This window comes from Mya arenaria, chromosome 1 (genome assembly GCF_026914265.1).
Source record: "Mya arenaria isolate MELC-2E11 chromosome 1, ASM2691426v1".
NCBI classification, from domain to species: domain Eukaryota; kingdom Metazoa; phylum Mollusca; class Bivalvia; order Myida; family Myidae; genus Mya; species Mya arenaria.
This window is the reverse complement of record NC_069122.1, coordinates 27445127-27469928: the sequence shown is the minus strand read 5'-3', so window position 1 is coordinate 27469928 and position 24802 is coordinate 27445127. Positions and strand designations below refer to the sequence as shown.

Below are 24802 nucleotides of genomic sequence, written 5' to 3'. Positions count from 1 at the left end.
ATGGCAACAGGCAAAATAGAGTGGCATGATAGTTCCTCCGACGAAAATATTGATCAGAAATACAGTCTGAACTCCTGTAACATTCTGAACGAGCTGCGTAAATCCGGTCAGTTAACTGACGCCGTGATTGTTGTAGAACATCACAAGTTCCCTATTCATAGGGCCATAATGAGCGCATGCAGCCCTTACTTCCGGGCGCTGTTTACGAACGAGCTTTTCAACACAGACCGGAAGGAGGTGGTAATTCCGGGCGTGTCGGCGGAAGCCATGAAGATCATCATCGACTACGCGTACACGCGACGCATAGACGTTTGCCCTGATAACGTGGAACTCTTGCTACCGGCCGCCGATCAGTTTCACGTGAACGGCATGGTGAAAGCGTGCTGCGATTACCTGGCAGCGGAGATGACTGCCGAGAACTGCATCGGCATCTACAAGTTCGCGAAGACGTATTTTTGCCATCAGCTGGAGCGCACGGCCGCGAGGTTCCTAATGCAGAACTTCATCACCATCTCCAAGGACAGTAACGAGTTCCTGCAGCTTACCTGTGAAGAACTGGCTGAGGTAGATAAGCATGTCATCATTGCAGTTATAAGTGCTGGGGTATCATCGACATCACATCGTCTTTATCATCATATTCATTGCCAGGTCAAAAATGATGTATCATCTCATTAACATTATCTTTTTTTATCATTATCGTTTTCGTTATAACACGCCTTCAATTTAATATTATACCGGCATCATATCAATCAATCAATCAATCAATCAATCAATCAATCAATCAATCAATCAACCAACCAATCGGTCAACCAATTAATTAATGAATGAATGAATAAAGGAAACATTTAATCAATCAACTGTAATGATTCAATAGATCAATCGTTCAATCAAACCTTTAGTGAATGAATCAATCATTCAACAAATCACCTCATCAATAAATCAGTCAATGAATCGATAAATCAATCAACCAGATGAGTAATTAACAATTATATTAATCAATCCATCAAACAACCCAGATTATTATTTGTTTTCTCTCGTCTCCATATTTGCCTCGTATTTTTTTATTCTTGTTTTTTTTAATGATTTAATGAAAGTTTTTTGTTGTATTCAAGTCAACACATTTCTTCACTCAAATTCATGCACAACACGAAACAATTGTGGTAATTAACATAACATAATATAACAAATCACAACATAAAATAACATAGCATTACTTAACATATCAACATAACAACATTACATAACATGACATAGCATAACATAATATAACAAAATATTACCATTACAACATAACATATCATAACATATATATTAGATAACAACATTTATTCAGCATTAAACGTTTACAACATTCATAACCAACAGGAATTATACACCACAGTGTCGTCAAAAGCAAAGACATGGTCAACAAAGAGAGTTTGCATATTAGTTAAATTGTATGAGTTATCTCTATCGTATTAGGTTTGTGATCGTTATTTTGATGTTTGTATAACATTTTACTAATATAGCGTCGTTTTTTTCTGGAATCTGTAACATCAAAGTTATATATATATTTTGTTTTATAGGCCAAAGGCAAAATAAGGTTTAATTATAATATCATTTTCTTAAATTTTCTTAAATTATTGTAACTGGGACAATTGATAAAGACACTCAAACTCTTTTCCCAAATGCATTTAGCCCATTATACACTTTTTAAACAAGAACACTGTTTGAATCCTATGATCCTAGAGTAATATTATTCTTACTTTTGTTAAACGGGACTATCTGGGGTTGTATTCAATATTCAACTTAATTTAATCTTATGGTCATACATCATTGACTTCTTCCACTCTGTGGGTTAGTTATCAATAGCAAGTAATCCGATTAGCTACATCGTGCTTAGATCCAATTAAGACCAATATTAAATACCAGCCCTGCAGGTATTGATAAAATTGAATGTATGTTATGTCTCGATTTGTTATGAGGCTCGATTTGGGCCTCTGGAATGTATTGTCTTTATCATTTACCTCAATTTGTTCATGTTGTGCATGAATTTGTGTTGATTTGAATATTATTAAGCGACCGCTCCTGATTTTCCACTGTAAAATTAGATATACCATAGATGCTTTTATTGGTTGCAAAATATAGTTGAGAAATTTAACATGAATAACAACAAAATGCGCTATTTTTAGTCTAAACTATCAAAGAAAAACGGGTTGGGAAGGACTCCCAAAACCCCCTTTTGTATTTTTGGGTGGATGGACATGCATAAAGAAACATTTGGCGATTAATTTTCCCATATGTGACCTTTAAACCCATACATAATGACATAATCTGAATCCCCAACTACTGACTGGTTTGCAGTTAAACATTCGATTAAATAATCGACTGAAAATGGTCGAATATCCGACTGGCGAATATACGAATAAAAGGAAATTAAAACAGTGTTTGTCGCAAAGATACATATGTGTACAGCATAAAGAAACATTTGGCGATTAATTTTTCCATATGTGAACTTTAAAACCATACATATAGACATAATCTGAATCCCCAACTACTGACTGGTTTGCAGTTGAACATTCGCGAATAATCGACTGGAAATGGTCGAATATCCGACTGGCGAATATACGAATAAAAGAAAATTAAAACAGTGTTTGTTGCAAAGATACATATGTGTACATGCATAAAGAAACATTTGGCGATTAATTTTCCCATATGTGGCCTTTAAAACTATATATATATAGACATAATCTGAATCCCCAACTACTGACTGGTTTGCAGTTGAACATTCGCGAATAATCGACTGGAAATGGTCGAATATCCGACTGGCGACTTGAAATAGTCGAGAAGCTTAATATCAACATCATTTACAACATCTAACTCTGATTTTTCGAATCCCCAACTGGCAACTAGCAGGTAGTTGAATATTCGAATCCCCAACTGGCAACTGGTAAGTTGTTGAATATTCGAATCCCCAACTACCAACTACCAACTACCTTTCAACTTTACCGTCATTAAACAAACAGCAGATACAAGGAGGTAACAACAACAAAACATCTAAACACAAGAGTGTACTATAACTATTAATTTCTGTGCGTGTATATAATACCATACTATCGATTTTTGGTATTTTCATACATAACGGTATCCTCTAATAACGTGTGCATAAGTATATGCATATCAACACCCCCCCCCCCCCCCCAACTGAGCATGAACAGCAGTCTTAGTAGAAATAATGACCAAAGCCCACTTTACCAGCTTACGTAACTTCCAGCGCCACCTACACAACTAATCAAACCAGTTTTTGAAAGGCTATTATGACAGATTTTCTCCGCTATACGGTGTAACGCCGAGAACTATATATAAAGGTACAGATAGAAAAAAAATATTAGCGACATTTAGGTGCTCTTTAAACTTGGGAATTTCTGGCCACGTAGATATTACTTAAAAAAAATATATTTTTTTTTTATATTTTTTATTTGTACCTAAATCATATTATGTTGTTTTTGCACCAACCTTTAGTTTGCGTCTTAAATTACATAATTCTCGCACAAATGCTTTAATTCTTCTGCGCCAAAACTTGCAAACAGAAGAAGATAAATTAATGTGACTGAAGTCCAGTAAACAGTTCGGCTTCATATTTTTGAACGCTCGACATACACGCGCACTCATTTTTATGCAATCTGCTGGGGTAATAAGATCTCAGAAACCTTGAAACAAAAATAGTCAAGATTTTTCTCCAAGTCAAATGAGATTATGTCTCGTTTAAATTACAAGCTCATTCTAAACGACACGTAGACATTTTGGCTTCTGGTCGATCTTATTATTATAAATCATGATCAAATATGGGAAATGCACTTGTTTATCCGAAAAACACATTCATGCCTCAACGCACCATTCCCAGGAAATGTCTGGCTCTGCGCAGATAAATGGGTGTTTTGTTAGAAATAGACGGAACTTTAATTATATCTCAAGATGCAAGAAACACTTATGCCGAGATATGGCGTACAATTTTGGTCAAAATTCAGTTAAACCCGACATGAGAGCTGAACTAGATGCAGGTCCAGATATAGAGGTGACAGCTGCATTTAGAGGTGCACCTCTATTTATGAGCTAGAGGTACGCCTCTTGACATAAAAGTTCACGTTTATTGATGATAGGGGGATGTATGAGATAGAGGTACACCTCTAAATATAAAGGTGTACCTCTTTTTATTATTTGAATATAGAGGTACAACTCTTTTTTAGATACATGTGCAAGTTTAAACATCGAGACGTACAACTAAATTTAGAGGTACACCTCTATGTATGATGAGGTGTTAATAGAATGGGGGTAAACTGTATATTTGGACCTGCACCTCTGCTTCTTACAACGAGGTAACCGTCTATTCTCAAAAATTTATACAAAGGTGAACATTTCAATCAAGCTGTGCACATCTGTTTATAACATAGACTAGTACCCCTATTTTATTATTTTAAAGCAGAGGTTCATCTCTCAATTTAGCTGTGTTCCTCTTTTTATGACAGAGAGGTGAACCTCTTTATTATTATTAAACGAAGGTTCACTTCTCAATTAAGCTGTTGACCTCTATTTATTAGATAAAAATGCAGGTTTTAGATGTTTTAGATGTTTTACTTAGATGTGAACCTTTACTTATAAGATTGAGGTACGCCTCTTGATATAGTGGTGCACCGCTTAATTTAAAGGTGCAACTCTATATATGAGATAGAAGTGCACCTCGACCTTATCATCTGAAAATAATAAACCTGCACCTCTAATTGGGATAAAAGTGCAGCCCTATTTATACATAACAACAAGTGGAAGGTGGCGTTTGACCCAAACGGTACGTCATAGTGATAACGCTTTTTGTCCATCCCCTCTCCGGGAAGGGAACAAGCCTTAATGATATTGGCAGACATTCATAAGGTGCATTCAAACTTAGCGGCAGAAGTGTGCTACTAGGCCTGCGTCATTGCAGACCAAGGTTACCAGACAGATATATCCTTCAACGGCATCATAATCCTGCACCACACACTACGAATCGTTATCTGTTGCAGCTACTGAGTATAATGGACAACCATTGCATGAAATAGGGGGCTCTTTCTCCGACACGCCCAAGCTACATCCACACCCTCCCTGTTGCGTACTGTATACTCCTGGATTTTTTCTGAATCTATATGTACATGTATGCTGGTACATATTATATAAAGTAAAAGCAGTTCGTGAAGTTAATAATAATAGTATAAATTAACTGTAGTTATTTACGTGTAATTTGTAATAATCATTTAAAATTGATTCCAAGTCAAGTGCATTATTGCATAAATAATTAAGATTCCTTAGAGTAAAGTCACTCGGTGTAACTGCTTAAAGTGACACTCTTATTCAAAATCAATACATACACATGTATAACCCACATATATTTTAACTGATAAACCTTTAACTACTTACTAAATAATGCATTTATGGAAAATAATTATCACTGATAACAAAATTGTTACCTCGTAATTAATGGCAGAAAGCGCAAAAATATTAAATGATTGGTAAATGCTAAGAGATATACTGTGGTCTACTTTAGTCTCATAAGATAGAAATACCGTGTTTTATGCTAATTTCTTTCAATTAAACTCGATATCTTTCATAAGAACCATTGTTTTCGACATTTATTCATCCTTTTGGAATATTAAAACAATATCATTAATTGTGGTATATCTTATTTGGGAGTAGAGAGCATCTTTAATTGCGATCTACATGCAGAGTGCAGGTTTCATGGTTTATTGAAATTCATGACTTAATTATAAGGAAAAGAGTTGCAATATAAAACATTTTCACAAATAACATAGGACAAATAACTTAAAAGTACATGTTTTAAGTTCAAAACAAAGCATCAAATAATATTTAAGTTTATATAACATTACAATTATATTTACAAACAGGCTTTCTTTTCTTAATTTTATGAGGAGACTTGAACATTTTAAAAAAAGCAATATTCTCAAGAACCCGTTAAATAATTGGCTTTTTGTATATCATATCATGTATTGAGATAGTAAAATATAAATATATAACCTAAAACAATTTTATAAAAGAGTGTAATGTTAGAGAGTTTATAGATGGAATTTATGAAAAGTAGAGTACAAACATTTGAAACATATAGAACTTAGACGTTTATAATATACATGTAGGCATATAAAAGCAGTATTAATAATTTTCAAAGTGACATAAGGAAATGAATCTTTTTTTAGCAATTATAGTATTCCACTATTTTTCACTATACATAAAATGACAGTTATCGGAAATGTGCCAAAATGCATTTCACGAACAGGCAGGCTTTGGTGAGTATATATATTCCGACATTGTAGACAATCCAAATAATGCACCAGTCAATTGTTACCACGCCCCCGCCCCCCCCCCCCCCAGGTCCGGGGTATACCGGGGGTACGGGCCGTGTTTTTACCTTCTAGGTTGTTCCGCAGTGCCAAGTGAATGCGGTGGTTTTGTTTTCGCGCCGAAAATAGCGGTGAATGGGCCTTACCTAGAATGACCCCGAGGTGCGGTGGCATATGGCGGGGATTTAACCTGGCTATACAGAAAGTGGGGGCCTTGGACTGGTGCATAAAGGGCAAATTACACCAATTCGGAAGTGCCAACTCATTTATCGTGACATGGCTTTTAAATAATACATGGCAGTGAATCAAAACATATCATGGTTATACCATCTCAGACCATTGGTTAGTTTCAGTCTTCATAGGTTTTAAAGCTGACTGGTTGGTGATTTTAAAAGCAAGCTGAAATACTTGATCTACTTTTTTATTTTTAAATTACATTTCCAACGCATTGTTTGTACCCGTACGCCGGATATGGTCAATTTACCGAATGCACCTTGGTCACTAGCTGATCCGGAGGGGGGGGGGGGGCACCCGGTGCGCGCCCACCTAAACTCGTCCAAGTTAACTTTTATTTCAATATAGAAGAACATATTTTCTATTAAAATACGTCCAAAATGCATCATTTCGCACTAGAAATTGTTATATTCTACATAATAAATTTTGGTTAGGAGGGAGGGGCGCGAGTCAAAAGGGTACGCCCCTAAGCTATCGTCCCTCTAACGTCGAATCCTGAATCCGCCCCTGGTGGTTACCAATTTTATTGCTCTGAGAACTTTTTTCTAAGGTTGTTTAATGTTTAATACGCAAATGAAGCTTTCTCCCAATATATGGTGTTGGAGTTCGTGAAGGGCTAGAAATCAGTGCTATTTTGCGTGCATTGTTGAATTAACTATACATAGGTTATTCTGTAAGTGGTGTCTGATCTACATCCTAGGTTATGGGCGAGATGTTCCGATTGGAATCCAGCGTGGGAATTTAAGACCACTAAAAACACCGCGCCTGCATGTTTCATGCCAGGACAGTTAACGAATGAATCGTGTTTGACGCAGTTTTCCGTTTTTGACTTGCCTAACGAAAAAGAAATTATTCGCAGATGTCTGAACTTTAACCCCGCCCCTCCAGGAAAGAGCCAAGCGTCAAAAAGGAATCAATTGTGTTTAACGCCGTCCTTTGTTCGTGACGGTCCTAACGAAAACAATACTATGTCATAAAACCATTTACGATACAATTATCAGATCTTTTAACTTTAACTCCACCTCTACAGGTTTTATCCCGGGACGAGCTGAACGTTAAGAACGAAGAAATCGTATTTGACGCCGTCCTTCGCTGGATTGACTACGACCCTGAGCGCCGGAAGTCCTCTATCGCCAAACTCATGCGCGCCATTCGGCTCGGACTTCTTACCACACAGTACTTTGTTGAGAAGGTAAGTTTTTATGATGAAACAAAAATAATTTATACTGCTTATTAGGATTTTAACAATCTCTTCTAACTGTCTTAAATCATAGGCGGGAACAGATTTCTGACGTTATATGTCTTGATGTGATAGTTAGATCACATGAATTAAAATCTTAATAATTAAGAATAGGCTGAGTAAGCGTTGCGATAGAGCCCTTCTCAATCATATATATATATTGATTTAATTTAGGTCATCTCACTGACTTAAAATACAACTTCATTGGCATATACAATGACAACCATAACCTCATGAAGTGTTTGTGTATCGGATGAGTGGCGGTGGGCGGGCCTATAAACACCCGCGAACGTTCTTAATTCTTAATGATTAAGCCTAGTACCCAATGACAACTGCCTATCTGCAATTTCATTGGCTGCAAATGTAGGCTGTATTCTAATAAGTGTAAAACTGTCAATCTTAACGATTTAGCGCTATACGTATTGAAGGCCAGTAATCTAACTTAGTTTAACTTGCTAGCTGACGGGCATATCCCTTTCGTTTAATAAAGGTGAAGCCTCACCCCTATGTGCGAGAATCCGAAGGATGCAAGCCCATCGTGATAGAAACCCTAAAGTTTCTTTACGACCTCGATATGGATGAGGACAGAGCGGTAAGTGACGTCATTCTATAAATAGATATGATGAGACGTTGTTCTATAAATAGAATGACGTCTGTGTTATAGTTCTAACAAATGACGTCATTTTATGACGTCACAATTTTAACAGAAAAGAGGACATGCTTCATTCCCGTTGTTATAATGAAACAACATATATTGTAATTGAGTATTGCCTACGCCTTATTTAATTTTAATTTATTTGTGTCTACTCCCAAAAAAATGTGACTTTACAGACCGTATCAACTATCAAGTGAAGTTCGACACAAAATTAGGTTTGAGATGGGCTTTCATCTTGTACCAGCATTATATTTGCGACATTAATATCAATATTTCATTGAACATTCATGATGGTCACTGTAAGTGACGCATACCCTTAACATGTTTGTCTCTTTTCGACAGGTGGACGTGTCTAACCCCCTAGCGCGCCCGCGGGTGCCACATGAGCTCCTGTTTGTGGTTGGTGGCTGGAGCGGTGGCTCCCCCACGAACATTGTCGAGACTTACGATACCCGGGCGGACAGGTGGATAGTTTGTGAAGCCATGGATCACGGTGAGTTGAATGGATCATGGTATTTTTTTTCAAACTAATTTCTTTCACTCGATTATGGAGACTGCTATTAAACTAATTATAACCTTTCGCGTGATATCTTGTTTCTCGGAACCCAGAGAACAGAGGTCCATTTTGAAGATCCTCGTTAAAGTGAACCTGTTAGGGTCCGATTCCCACAGCTTACCAGCCCGACTTGGACAAAATAAACTGACAGACACATTTTCCCGTCCTTTGAGGTATCCAGTGGACAAATAAGCTGGCCTTTCAACAAACCATAAATAATAACTTTATATATTGATTCCTCGTGACCCTATAATTGCACTAGCGGACCAAGGGGGGTGTAACCCCCAAACCTTCATCCCATAAAAAGTCGTCCAAGTTTATTTTTTATTTCAATATTAGAGGAAACAAACAAACAAATACGCCCGAAAAAATCATATTTGATTAGAAATAATAATAAAATTTCTTTGGGGAATACCCTTCCCCCCAAACACTTTAATCCAAATAAATTTCGGTTCTGAGGAAGGAGCGCAAGGTTATGCCCCGTCAAATCCTGGATCCGCCCCTGAATTGTTATGCCATTTAAAAGAGAATTGCTTGCTTATTAAATATATGTGAAATAAACGTCCCAAAACAAATCATTTATAAAGTTATGGCAGTTTGTATTTATTTCTTTATATCACTGTCATCGGATGTGAATTTGCATCTTCCATTCGCTCAAAAACAAACCTGTTTCCAATATTTATTCGGTATCATTTTTACATACTGTTGTTCTACTCTTAAAATCCTTTCATATGATGAAATAGCATGACGACCCAAGATGCCATGATTACGAAAAACGTCAAGTCTGGGTCTAGACTCAGAAAAGCACTTTAAGAAGTAACAAAGAATCCTTTTTAATATCATTACAAAATCGCATTGTCGAAACCCGTTGGGTCGATATCGCTTATGTCGAGTTCCTTGTTAGCTCGAATTTGAAGTGATAGACCGATATATCTCTATGTAAGCATTTTCCGCTTAGCTCGATACTCGCGAAGTATTTTGACCGGTCCCTGTGTTATCAAGGCAAGCGGTTTCGACCGTATGCTATGAAAGTAAAACATCCAAATAGTAATATAATTAGGTCAAGTTCACAAGCAATGCTTTGCTAGAAAGAAAGTTACAATCTCATCTCATGGACTCAGACTTCAGACTGTTCGTAATCACTGCCCTAGGCACCCAACATTAAGATACAGTCGAAACCCGTTGGCTCGAACTCGCTTTGCTTGAATTCCTCGTTGGTTCGAACTGGATTAAAATGACCGATTTATTCATACTGAAGGTAAGCATTCCCGCTTGGCTCGAACGTTTCGAGGCTCTATGTATTTTCACCGGTCACTGGGTGTTCGAGCGATTTGAATATCGGTTGCCTTAAATGTCAGTGTTTGATATCCCCGCAGGTCCCCGTGCATACCACGGCACGGTGTGCCTGGGCCACAAGATTTACATCATCGGTGGGTTCGATGGAATGGACTACTTCAACTCTGTCCGCTGTTTCGATCCCGTCCTCAAGGACTGGTCAGAAGTCGCTCCTATGAACGCAAAGAGGTTCGTGCTTAAATTGTCAGGTTGTCATTTGGCATTGTTATTAAAAATTATGTTAGCTTAAAAGATATTCTTGTTGTATATCTTGTATCAATATCAATATAACATTTTTTTTTCAAATTGATCACATTATTTCATAGAATTCGCTGAAAAGATCTTCCATTCTCTGTGCTTTATATTCGTATTTATGTTTTATTTCATATACATTAATAAGCGTGTCTGTCTCCTATACAGACTTGTCACTGAACAGCTCAAATGTTAAGATATTAAAAGACTGACATGTTCAAGTATGCCATGTATAGATAGTCTGTAAGTTTAATGGTACTCGATTTTTTCCCCGCAAAAATGTACTTTTTTAGTATGACGAAATAAAGTGTTGCAAATTCATTATGGGTGTTAAGACTAAACTACCAAAAGCATAAACCCTTCAGGCAATGTTGATATTTGCTCAAGTATCGTGTTTGAAGACCATAACTTCCATTAGCGTGAACAACACTATTGATCACTTGTTTACGGTTTCGTTATTGCGTGATTGGTTGATCGACATTATCACGTGATATTATCAATGTATTGTTAAGATGTCAAAACGTCCACATCTTTTGTTACAGTCCTGTTGGCCTTGTGGCTTAGACATCGGTTTTCCTTTTTTTCTTGACTTTATCGGCGTGAGTTCGCACCTTACTAAAACCCTTATTTCTGCAATTTCGATATCTAAATGTAAAATAATGATAAAATAAGTGTTTTCAGATGCATTACCTGGAAAACTATTCTTTTGTTCAAAAACATTACCGAGAACCTTAAAACATGCGTGACATTGAAAATAACTTGAAATGCGGTTTCAAAAAAGATAAGTAGGCTAATCCTTTCAATGAATCAGTGGAAACATTAAAAATGCCTGCGTTCAATTCAAAGTGTTGAACAGATACAATCTTGAAAAGTGCAAAGCAAATTAGAGAGTGTATTTTCCAGGAGTTCTGCACGAACAGACCTTGGGATGTCTTAATATCTTGAAAAGAAAAAACACACTAAAATGGCCTTCTTTAAAACACTCTCCATGCAAATATGCACTTTGTTACGTCTAAGAGAAAAAAATGATGATTTAAAATTGAATAGTTTGGATTGGATTGCTTTTTTTCCATTGCACTGTATTTCGGTTATAAGCGTTCTTTTCCTTGCGACTTGTAATGATATACCGCCTGAAATGTAGTTCTTAGGGGAAGTGAAGTGGAGTCACCACATGTTTGAAACAGTGAAATATTATGTTTATGTCACTGATAAATAAATTCAACTCAATTCAATAGTTTATTAGCACAAACAATCAAGTTCATCGCCTTTACTTCTGGCGGTTACATTTTATTTACATACATGAGAAGAGCATGATTATATGATTTCACAGATTATTAACACTTAAGATATATTTATAATTCAAGTATAAAAATTGATTATTGATGTGATATTGCAAAAACAGTGGCGTAGCCTAATCCTTTACTGAACAATATCTATAGATTGACCACCCTCGCTAATAAGGTATGCGGTCAGGCATGTTTTGACAACAGCGGGTATGTAAGTGATGAAAGGTTATCGTTGTAAAGCAACTGTTCAGATCATAATTATTATTTGTTTTTGTTCACTGGTCAAGACTTAAGAAGAAAAATAGGTAAACGTTCAATCCGTATGTCTCTGTAAAAAGGACATACAAGAACAAAGTGAAACTCATCTTCAACAACATTCATTTGATAAAATATACATTTACGTTCAGATTGTTCTATATTTCTAAAACGGCCTTCTTCGATTGCAAGTTTGTGAGCTGAGCATCTTAATCTGGTTAGCGAAATACGATGTATGTCGTTTTTAATACAATTAAGATAATTCTAGTAACCAAACCTACGCTTTATACTACAATAAGTTTTGAATTTGAATGACGTGTCTAATAGGGAAAACCAGTATTGGCAATACTGATCATGTAATCTTTGTATGACACTGTTTAATTGAAACAATGAAATGTCATTATTGTTCCATGAATAACTAAAATCCAAACTATTTAGCAATTGCTTTACCTCTAATGCCCATGACCCACGAATATTATTATTCACTTGATCCCAATACACTTCATGCACCACAGAACCGTGGTGTTTAGCTATAATTTTGTTCCAATATTTCAGAATTCGCTTTTTAAGTGCAAAATCTAAGGGAAACCTCCCAAGCTCACCATAAACAGAAGCGTTAGTGGTTTGAATTCTCACCTTTAATACCTGTTTAAGGAATTTTAATATATTATTTCCATATTTTTATCACCTTTTTTAGGAACAGGTATCAAAATGCCTTTCGTCCATGATTCAAGATAAGAACCCGTATTGTATATATGATTAAAAAGTTTACACATTATCGGTGCTAAAATATGTTTTGACTCAATAAATATATCGGGGGTTAACAGATCACAACCGGGACTTCTTCCTCTCTTTAGACTATTTATAGCCTTAATAACATCATCGACATTAAAATCACAGTCAAGCTGATCTATTATTTGATCACCAAACGTGTCATTATTTATAACGTTTTCGACATCATTATCAGTGAAAGATTCAGAATTAGAAAATAAAGTTTTGAAATGTTCATAAATTTCCCGTGAAGAATGATCGCTATTATTATTCTCATATTTATTTTTATATTTGCGAATAAGATCCCAGAACTGCTTGGGATTATTCGTAGCTGTATTATGTAGCGTTTCACGTTGACTTTGGTTATATTTAAATTCAGCGTTACGCTTTGCCTGTCGAAACATACGACGCTTACCAATAACCAAATTAACGCATTCAATTGTCCTAAGTCTACGGTATTGCTTATTTGCATACTTTAAATCACGCCTAGCTTGTTCGCACTCATCCGTGTACCACGGACTTACATGCTTTTCCTAGGGGTATTAAGAGTTGTGTTTACAATGCGTTTTGTTACCCCAAATACACTAAATGCACTTGTATACAGCACCTCTGCAAAAGTATTTATACCATTATTTATATCAACATTAGATGATACAATATTGGAGACAATTTCATTAAGATGGTTTTCTTCATTTAACAATATTTCTTTAAAATTTTCAGCTTTCATATTATCCCATACTAATTTTTCTATGCTAACTGGGTCAGTATTTTCATTAAGATGATTTAACATAACCTTATAATTGATCTGTATTGGCACGTGGGAAGAGCAGGAAAAACTGCCATGTACTAAAAAAAATTCAATCAAAGGAAATAATTCACATGATGCAATAGCGTAGTCAATTACACTTTTTCCGGTATATGCCATAAATGTGAAACGCCCAATATCACCATCGTTTCCATGCCTACAATTGACAATTCTTAAATCCGTACATATAATTATCAAGTATTTTTAACCCAGATGAGTAACATATCTTTTCTCCCACCTCAGATAAGTAGATCCAATAATTCAATCATGCTAGAAATTCTTATCTTGCCCACGGGCGAAGATAAAATGCCTGTATGGAACTCATTTTTAATGGTCATCACATTGTAATTACCTCCCTTGTTGAAGACTGTCGTCTATAGCATCATGGAAACCTTGTCTTGTGGCAATATTTAGAATGCTAATTAATTATTTCTGGCTTCAAATGTCACCATAAAACATTTTGCAGGCACCTTTCAAGAAATTATGCTTTACTCTCCTTAGAACTATTTAAAGACCGATTTGACTATTAACATAATCTGAATCACTGCGCGCATACCCATGACAACCACAAATTATCGCATACGCAATTATTTTCACTACGCACAAAAGAGTTTCAGCAAAAAATACATTTTTACTTAATTTTGTTTAACTGAGATGGAAGAAAAAGCATCTACCATAGCCGCTCGTGTAAGATAGGTTCATCCCAGCCCTCGCGCAGGGTGTTTTGCGGAAACTCGATAAACCTCGTTTCCGCAAAACACCCTACGCTCGGGGCGGAATGAACCTATCTTACAATCTCGGCCATGGAAGATACTTATAATCTTCACTAGTTCTTATGGGTACATTAATGTTACTGTCGTCTATTTGAGTATCTATAGTATGAATATATCGTTCAAAAGTATCCGAATCATGAAAAATCAATCTGTATGAACCACCGGAAAGCATATAATAAAGATTTGTTATTATAAGGTATTGTTACTTTGTCGCCATCCATTTTCAACGACAATTTCAACACAATTTAAAATAGTGATTCCATATTTCATAATAGTACTGGTAAAGCATATGAGTTTATTTTTGTCTAAAATTAGTAGTTTAACTTACTTTAATACAAATTTGAAACGCTACTCACGTCCGTAACGAGTACAACTCTTTTCAACAATCTAATTGTTTGCCACGATTGACTGGCTAAATTATCGTAAAAGAAATCACTTACATAGTTTACGTTGGCAATGGTTTTACTTTTACGAACAAATATCAACTCGCAGATTTTCCTTTGAACACAACTTTGTAAAGCCAACCCTTAAACTATTTTACATTCAATACTAAAAATATTATTTTCTTTCATATTTGAAATGATCATAAAAAAAATGTTTTGATCACGTGTTTTGATGCCTGACGAGTCCCTTTAACCGTTTCAGATGTTACGTGAGCACGACGTCCATGGATGGGCTGATCTACGCAATGGGCGGATACGACGGCCATAACCGACAGAACACGGCTGAGCGGTTCCAACCAAGCAGCAACCAGTGGTCGCTTATACAACCCATGAACCATCAGAGAAGCGACGCTAGTGCTACAACACTCAATAGTAAGTGTATCTCCGCTATTAGTCGATACAATAATCAATAGGAAGTTTATCTCCGCTATAAGTCGCTGCCATACTCAATAGAATGTTTATTTAAGGTTTAAGTCAATACAACACTCAATAGTAATTTTATCTCCGCTATAAGTCGCTGCCACGCTCAATAATAAGTTAATCTCCGCTATTAGTCGCTGCCACACTCAATAATAAGTTAATCTCCGCTATTAGTCGCTGCCACACTCAATAATAAGTTTATCTCCGCTATTAGTCGCTGCCACACTCAATAGTAAGTTTATCTTCGCTATTAGTCGCTGCCACACTCAATAATAAGTTTATCTCCGCTATTAGTCGCTGCCACACTCAATAATAAGTTTATCTCCGCTATTAGTCGCTGCCACACTCAATAGTAAGTTTATCTCCGCTATTAGTCGCTGCCACACTCAATAATAAGTTTATCTCCGCTATTAGTCGCTGCCACACTCAATAGTAAGTTTATCTCCGCTATTAGTCGCTGCCACACTCAATAATAAGTTAATCTCCGCTATTAGTCGCTGCCACGCTCAATAATAAGTTAATCTCCGCTATTAGTCGCTGCCACGCTCAATAATAAGTTAATCTCCGCTATTAGTCGCTGCCACGCTCAATAATAAGTTAATCTCCGCTATTAGTCGCTGCCACGCTCAATAATAAGTTAATCTCCGCTATTAGTCGCTGCCACACTCAATAATAAGTTAATCTCCGCTATAAGTCGCTGCCACACTCAATAATAAGTTAATCTCCGCTATAAGTCGCTGCCACACTCAATAATAAGTCAATAAGTTAATCTATCTCCGCTTTAAGTCGCTGCCATACTAAATAGTAAGTTTATCTCCGCTATTTCTCGCTGCCACTCTCAATAGTAAGTTTATCGCCGCTATTTCTCGCTGCCACTCTCAATAGTAAGTTTATCGCCGCTTTAAGTGGCTGCCACACTCAATAGTAAGTTTATCTCAGCTATAAGGGGCTGCCACACTCAATAGTAAGTTTATCTCAGCTATAAGGGGCTGCCACACTCAATGGTAAGTTTATCTCAGCTATAAGGGACTGCCACACCCAATAGTAAGTTTATCTCAGCTATAAGGGGCTGCCACACTCAATAGTAAGTTTATCTCAGCTATAAGGGGCTGCCACACTCAATAGTAAGTTTATCTCAGCTATAAAGGGCTGCCACACTCAATGGTAAGTTTATCTCAGCTATAAGGGGCTGCCACACTCAATAGTAAGTTTATCTCAGCTATAAGGGGCTGCCACACTCAATAGTAAGTTTATCTCAGCTATAAGGGGCTGCCACACTCAATAGTAAGTTTATCTCAGCTATAAGGGGCTGCCACACCCAATAGTAAGTTTATCTCCGCAATTCGTCGACAGAACAACCAATAGTTAGTTTAGTTCCGCTTTAAGTCGCTGCATCACGTAATGGTAAGTTTATCTTCGCTATTTCTCGCTGCCACACTCCGCTATTAGCTGCTGCCACACTCAATATAAAGTTTAACTCCGCTTTTAGTCGCCACACTCAATATAAAGTTTATCTCCGCTATATCTCGCTGCAACACTTAATGGTAAGTTTATCTCCGCTTATAGTTTAGTCACCATTACACTCAAAAGTAACTTTATCTCCGCTTTTAGTCGCTACCACACTCAATAGTAAGTTTATCTCCGCTATATCTCGCTGCAACACTCAATGGTAAGTTTATCTCCGCTATTATTCGCAACACTCAATGGTAAGTTTATAATTTCATCCGCTTTGAGTCGCTACCACACTCAATAGTAAGTTTATCGCCACTTTTAGTCGCTACCATACCCAATAGTAAGTTTATCTACTCTATTAGCCGCAACACTCAATGGTAAGTTTGTTTTCGCTATTACTCGCTGCCACAATCACTAATCGGTTTATCTCCGCTGTTAGTCGCTTCCACACTCACTAGGAAGTTTATCTCCGCTTTAAGTCGCCAGCAGCAGCAGCAGCAGCAGCAGTAGTAGTAGTAGTAGTAGTAGTAGTAGTGGTAGTGGTAGTGGTAGTGGTAGCGGTAGGGGTAGCGGTAGGGGTAGCGGTAGCGGTAGCGGTAGCGGCAGCGGTAGCAGTAGTAGTAGTAGTAGTAGTAGTAGTAGTAGGTAGTAGGTAGTAGTAGTAGGTAGTAGTAGTAGTAGTAGTAGTAGTAGTAGTAGTAGTAGTGGTAGTGGTAGTGGTAGTGGTAGTGGTAGTGGTAGTAGTAGTACCGGCAGAAATCCGAGAATGTTTTTGATGAAAAAATGGCTGATATTCCCGACTTTGTAGTTCTATTGTATTAATCTCATTTTTTCGTTTTTCCAGAAAGGGTATACATATGTGGCGGGTTTAACGGGCAAGAGTGTCTCCACAATGCCGAGTATTACGACCCCAACACGAACCAGTGGACCATGATTGCCCCCATGAGAAACAGGCGGAGCGGGGTCGGCATCATCGCTTACAGGTATGAGGAAAATGTTATATGTGTGGGGCAAACTCACGGACTTAGCGAACAAATAACATAAAATATGCTCTCTTGCTCCCAAATAAGATGTACCGCAATTATACAATTTAATTTACCGAAAGGGATGAACAAATACCGAAAACAATGGTTATTATGAAGGGTACCGTGTTCATTTTGAAAGAAAGGTGCAGAAAACATATTATTTATTATGAGACGATAGTTGATCTCTGTAACTATTTTAGGACCGACCAGTCATTTAATATTTGTGCGTTTTCAGCTACTAAATACACGGTTGCAATCTTGTTTTCAGTCATCAATAATTTCCATAAATGCATTTAGTGAGCAGTTAAAGGTTTATCACTCAACAATTATATTTGTTATACATGCGTATGTATTGATATTGATTTGAAATACGATTGTGCTTGAGCAGAAATCAACATTTGACTTTCAACCAACAAGTCTGAGGTTCGAGCCCCCGCATAATTAAATGACGCATCGAATATCTATCGTCCGTTTAACAGCCTTCCCTCGTGTGTCGGATGGCTTAGGAAGCCCCTTACCAATATAAACTATACCCCAAAATTTAGATTAACTTAACACTGGCACTGACTCCTATATGGATAGGCCGATGGCGTCTTAATGAAAGCCCATACTTTCGCTACTAAATGTATTTCCAAGAATATAGTTGGATTTGAAAGGTAGTAAAACACACGTGAGAGCCGTGAGTTTACATATTTAATTGGTATACAATAACACATATAATAAATATATAAAACTTCCATACAAACGATATACAAAATCATTAAAAGGACGCTGTGCACTGTTGTTCTCCGATATGAATAGCAGTGGCATGCAACAAAAACAGGAGCACGTTTAAGACAATTATTTTAATTCAGTTTCCCAATTTCAACTCAAAAAAGCAAATCTCGCAAATCAAGTGATCTGGCAGTTGAGGGACAGGTCCATTAAGACATTGCCGACGAGAGCGTCGTTTGTTTATTATCAAAGCAGAACGTTGGTTCACCATGAAAGATCGTCTACATGTTTCGTAATATCAAGGCATGTTATAGTAACATTCTAGCAGACCGCTTACCGCCTGACCACCAAGATACCTCAGTGTTAAGGGCGTCCGCTCTAGGTGCAGAAGGTCCCCATTGGAACTCCTTGGCCACTTTCCAACCTCAGATGTATATCGACGGTTTACCATATCAGAAATATTTACAATTAATTACACTGCATGTAGATCGCGTAGTAATTTGAACTTAATGTATTTTCTCTAGGGAGTCTTTATGAGGTCGTTTTCGATGGAAAATGGCCGAATTATTCCGAATAAAAGTTTCCGGGTTCAATCACAGAAATCGCGTAATACCGAACAAGAGATAACTTTAAATAAAGATACTCCGCCATGGTAAACCAGCGGGATGACTAGTGTTCGAAAGTTTGACTGTTCAACACGTTATGGAAATTGTTTTCAGTTTAATCGTTATTCATGAGTCAGTGGAGCTTTTTGAAATGAATATCACAATATGCACAGTATTTCATAGTATTGCAATTTCTGACTATACAAGTGTGGTTGTTTTCTTTCAATAGGGATTTAACTCTTCATACTAATTTCAGTTTACAAGTAAGAATTTCCGTCTTTATCTATATGGCCAGCTATTGGGCAGCAGTATTCTTCTATTACATCGTCAGCTAATAAAGTTTTTGATGAGTAGGGCTCAACGCAAGGAAGAAAACGATCAAGTCCGAATATAATGTGTATAATTTTTTGAGCGTTTAACTCGTTGTGTTCATCCTCAAATGATGTTATCTCTTACAAGTCTGGAAAAATCGTTCGCGGGAATATAAATTTCTTTATTTTATCAACAAGAAGAGTTCAAAAGAGCACGTTTCCGACACTCATTTATTTTATTTGACTAATTATACAATGACCAATGGGATTCTAGTTTAAGGTTTCAATGACCAATGAAAACTATTTATTCAGTTCATTTCTATAAATTGTCACTGATCTGTCCTACGGCCGTTTAAAATTGGTTTTAGTACCTCCTTGTCTGGCACTGAGCATAAGGCGTAAAATATGTTGCCACTTATCCGAACGACTCTATTTTTTCCTACCGACCTTACACTGTGTTTGCGCGTTCTGGTCAATATATGGATTTTGTTTTAGTTATTTCCTAAATAAACGAACTATTTTTGTGAACCTTTTAAAATTTGACCGTTTAATATTTGATTTTTTACAATAGTAATGTACCCTCATATCGATCGGTTTTTGTAGAAACGAAGCAATGCCTACTTTCCTCCCCTTTTTTGTGATGTGAGTGGAAACAAAGATGTGTTTCTTTGGCATTAGAGTAGTACCGAATAATTTTAAGTATTGTTATACGTATTCACTTGCCTCCTGTGTACGGTTTCCTTGGATCTCTCGCTGTTTGGTAAATGTAAAACATTTGCCTTCATTTACTCCATTTTATGCAAGCCAAAATAAGACTACTGCTTTTGATCTTGAATGGTCTAAGACGGTTGTTTATTGCCCTCAGTCACAAATGTCGTCGTTCACAGATCGCCGGCTACCCACTGTACACAGTTTGGTTTGTTCTGCTACATGTCGAGTACCATAGGACATTTCGCAAGGGAAATCTTGAGTAAATAATGAAGAGGTCTCATTGGTGCCGAATGAGGACTTTTCGTACTCTAAGCCAATGAAATTGCCTCGTGTATTCTTATCTATATTAGTGACACGACCCCTGTCATGGTTAACCTTCTAAGTTGAAGAGTATTCAATTCTTAAATGCTGTGTTAGTTGATGGAAATTGTTTTCCCTCACTTAGTCAAAATTCCTGAAAGCGTAAGTTTATTTCCCAAAGGTCAAAAGTGAGATGTCGTTCTCACCTAGAGACCTGTACCAAAGTCCACAATACTTATTTCCTTCTCTTTAACTTTCTATCCTCTTTTTCTCTTCTTTCCCTTCTGTGAATAGAGACAGCATCTTTGCTATGGGCGGATTTAACGGTATTTCCCGCATGAACACAGCCGAGCGATACAACCCCCTTACCAACTCTTGGAACGCTCTCCCAGACATGTTCAGCCCTAGGAGCAACTTTGCGATAGAGGTAAGTTGATACCAAAAACGTACATGATAACGTGACTTTCCGCGGTTCACACACGGGTCATCATGGACAGCCAATCTTTGCAGAGCGTTTGCACATTTCAATGATATGATTGGTTAATGAATAAAAAATCGGATAAATATTGACCAATGCATTTTCAAGTCAAGTCAAGTCAATATTTATTTATTGTCGGGTACTATCATCAACAGTTTAACATAAGCTATGATTAACTTTTGACCGACATTAAATAATTGGTTAACTTTATCTCAACCAAAACATTATCCAGTTTGATACAGTTTGTTGCTCATATATCTGCTAATTGATAAAACATACTCTATTATTTTTTAACTATTTCTAAAGTCATACATTGTTATAAAACGTTTACCGGTATGTTATGAAGGTTGTGTCCAAATAAACAAAACCTTTAAGATTATATTCATAAACAGCAATCAATGTTGGTGAACACATGTAGATGTATTAAGAAAATCCTTATGGTGACAGAGTAAAAATGAACAAAAGAAAGAAGGCACAATTTAACAGGAAAAAGTATTACTATAATTATAATTGTGGAAACGGCTGTTTCAGCGACAAACTGTTCCATACAATATGTATATATGTATCTTTTTTCTGCAGAATATGTTGCTAGAATTTGATTTCCAGCTACCATTCATATATTTCCGTCTGGCAGGTCCTGGATGACATGATATTTGTGATCGGCGGTTTTAACGGCATGACGACCATCTTCAACGTGGAGTGCTACGACGGAACAGTCGATGAATGGTAAACTTATACTTATTTATAGGAAAATATCGCTGTGATCTCGCAGGTATACCATGAGATAACTATGAATGGTTTCACCTACCACTCGCAAAAAGGTCTGTCCAAAGGTTCGAATTGAGCGCTTGGTCCTTCGCATACGGATTTAACCTTAGTGTGCGAACTGCCAGGTTGAGCGTCAAAATGCGCCTGGTTTAGGGTTCACATATCAGTTACGTCCATTGTGAAAGGCAAGTGCTTGAGCTTAAAGTTCCCTTTAGGGTATGTGTGATATTGAGCGCTCACAGTTAAGCTATCGCACATGTCACAAAGGATACAACATGATTGCGAAGACTCAAACATGCATTTAGCATAATGGTATCTTGCCCATCATTACGGCAAATGCATGTTTTATCATTCGCACACAGGTTTTGTCTCTTGTGAAATGTACATCTGGTTAAGCGGTTTGCTTTGTCCATATTTATGCCAAAATGCATGTTTTAGCATTCGCAAACAGGTTTCATCAATTGTGATATGTGTATCTGGTAAAGCGTCTGCAAACCGTTTTGACACAATTGTGCCATTCGCGAGCGTTGTGCTTCACAGACGGACTTAACATCATTTCTACGAAGTCGATCACATTTTGCGCCTAATACGAGCTTTGCGCTTCGTAAACATATTAAACCGCAATATGATAAAAGTGTTAAATCTGACGCTTGCAAACTTGTTTAATCACTTGTGACAAGTGTGTCTGGTTTCAGCGTTTGCAAACTTATCTAACTTTGGACGAAGCATTTTGAAAACGGATTTAACCCCATTTACAATCCCTCCAAATACATACTAATTTGTTGTTGAGACATCAAACGATCCAAATCGAAAGAATCTGTTGTCGCTTCACCACTAACAGGCGTTTACCCGGCTATCTGTTGATGTTGTGGAACTGTGTTTTCGCTTTCCGTTTGCGGACATAGCGTTTACCCGTACATTTGTTGATGCTTTGGACTATGTCATGGCTATGCGTTAAAAATCGTTAACAAGGATATTTCTTGATCCGTTGGACTATGTTTTAGCTAAGCGTTCATAAGCGTTAACAAGGACATCTGTTGATGCGTTGGACTATGTTTTAGCTAAGCGTTCATAAGCGTTAGCACGGACATCTGTTGATGCGTTGGACTATGTTTTAGCTAAGCGTTCATAAGCGTTAACACGGATATCTGTTGATGCTTTGAACTATGTTAAAGCTCAGCGTTCAAATGCGTTAACACGGATATCTGTTGATGCTTTGGACTATGATATAGCTCAGCGTTCAAATGCGTTAACACGGATATCTGTTGATGCTTTGGACTATGATATAGCTAAGAGTTCAAATGCGTTAACACGGATATCTGTTGATGATTTGGACTATGATATAGCTAATTGTTCAAATGCGTTAACACGGATATCTGTTTATACGTTGGACTATGTTTTTTCTAAGCGTTCATAAGCGTTAACACGGAAATATGTTGATGCTTTGGACTCTGTTTTAGCTAAGCGTTCAAACGCGTTAACACGGACATATGTTGATGCTTTGGACTGTGTTTTAGCTTAGCGTTCAAAAGCGTTAACACGGATATCTGTTTATACGTTGGACTATGTTTTTTCTAAGCGTTCATAAGCGTTAACACGGACATATGTTGATGCGTTGGACTGTGTTTTAGCTAAGCGTTCAAACGCGTTAACACAAACATGTGTTGATGCTTTGGACTGTGTTTTAGCTTAGCGTCCAAACGCATTAACACGGACATATGTTGATGCTTTGGACTGTGTTTTAGCTTAGCGTTCAAACGCGTTAACACGGACATATGTTGATGCTTTGGACTGTGTTTTAGCTAAGCGTTCAAACGCGTTAACACGGACATGTGTTGATGCTTTGGACTATGTTTTAGCTTAGCGTTCAAAAGCGTTAACACGGACATATGTTGATGCTTTGGACTGTGTTTTAGCTAAGCGTTCAAAAGCGTTAACACGAACATCTGTTGACGCTTTGGACTGTGTTTTAGCTTAGCGTTAAAAGCGTTAACACGGACATATGTTGAAGCTTTGGGCTATGCTATAGCTAAGCGTTTAAAAGCGTTAACTTGGATATATGTTGATGCTTCGAACTTTGTTATACATATGCTTTCAATGCGTGAACTCGGATATGTTGATGCTTTGGATTATGTTAAAGCTCAGCGTTCAAAAGCGTTAACGCAGATATCTGTTGATGCTTTTGACTGTGTTTTCGCTAAACGTTGCATGTCGTTAACCCGGCCATATTTTGATGTTGTGGAGCGTGTTGTAGCCTTGTGTACGTCTTGACTTCCGTCTGTTTGGCTTCGAAATTGTATCCTTGAGTCATTATGCAAGTTTTAAGTTAATTCATTTGGTAGTTTCATAACACTTCGTCTATAAAGTAGTTTAATATCACTAAAATATAACCCGAAAACACACAAAAAAATACAAGACATGTACAATGCAACTTACTTTTACAAATGCATGCATTTCTGTTCCCAGGTACGACGCGAGTGATATGAACTTGTACAGAAGTGCCCTTAGCGCATGCGTGATCACGGGCCTGCCCAATGTGCACGAGTACATTAACGGTAACCGGGAGAGAGAAAGCGGGAGGCGGTCTCGTGCACAGACATCGCACGAGTAAATGGACGCAATAAATTAATACATAAATAAATAAAACAGATTTTTAAAAAAAGATACTAAAAGAAAAATTAATATAAATAAAGATATAACTAATCTTAAGGCGGAAAGTGAAACTATTATTTTCTTTAGATTCTGTTTTTATTAATACAAATTGGATATGTATCAAAATGGAAATTATCTTTTGAAATAAAGAATAACTAAAAGAAGTGTCACAGTTTTTGTGTTGGCCGTTTGAAACGTTTGCTGTATCCATATTTAAATAATGAAAATAGTAATCTTTAAGAAAAAACAACATGATAATAATAATAAGAATAATAATATTAATGAACAAAATAATGATAATGATAACAATAACAATAATAATAATAATAATAATAATAATAATAATAATAATAATAATAATAATATGGTTTGCATGTAATTTAATAAAAAAATCACCGC

At 36.9% G+C, this 24802-nt stretch overlaps 1 protein-coding gene across 1 annotated transcript; it reads left to right on the top strand.

The window, feature by feature from the left end:
- LOC128240256 (kelch-like protein 10) lies at positions 1-24362 on the top strand. The gene is made up of 10 exons (XM_052956812.1): positions 1-564; positions 7627-7788; positions 8327-8428; positions 8834-8984; positions 10424-10571; positions 15170-15339; positions 17684-17822; positions 20800-20932; positions 21618-21709; positions 24218-24362. The coding sequence occupies exons 1-10, from the start codon at positions 1-3 to the stop codon at positions 24360-24362; spliced, it is 1806 nt and encodes a 601-aa protein (XP_052812772.1).
- Positions 24363-24802: the final 440 nt, after the last annotated feature.

What these genes read in the sequence shown, in the direction of transcription:
- LOC128240256 (XM_052956812.1), top strand. Translation starts at nt 1, where the DNA reads ATGGCAACAGGCAAAATAGAGTGGCATGATAGTTCCTCCGACGAAAAT. An exon ending in ATATGGATGAGGACAGAGCG is followed by an intron (nt 8,429 to 8,833) that starts GTAAGTGACGTC and finishes TCTTTTCGACAG; the next exon opens with GTGGACGTGTCTAACCCCCT. An exon ending in GCTCCTATGAACGCAAAGAG is followed by an intron (nt 10,572 to 15,169) that starts GTTCGTGCTTAA and finishes TAACCGTTTCAG; the next exon opens with ATGTTACGTGAGCACGACGT.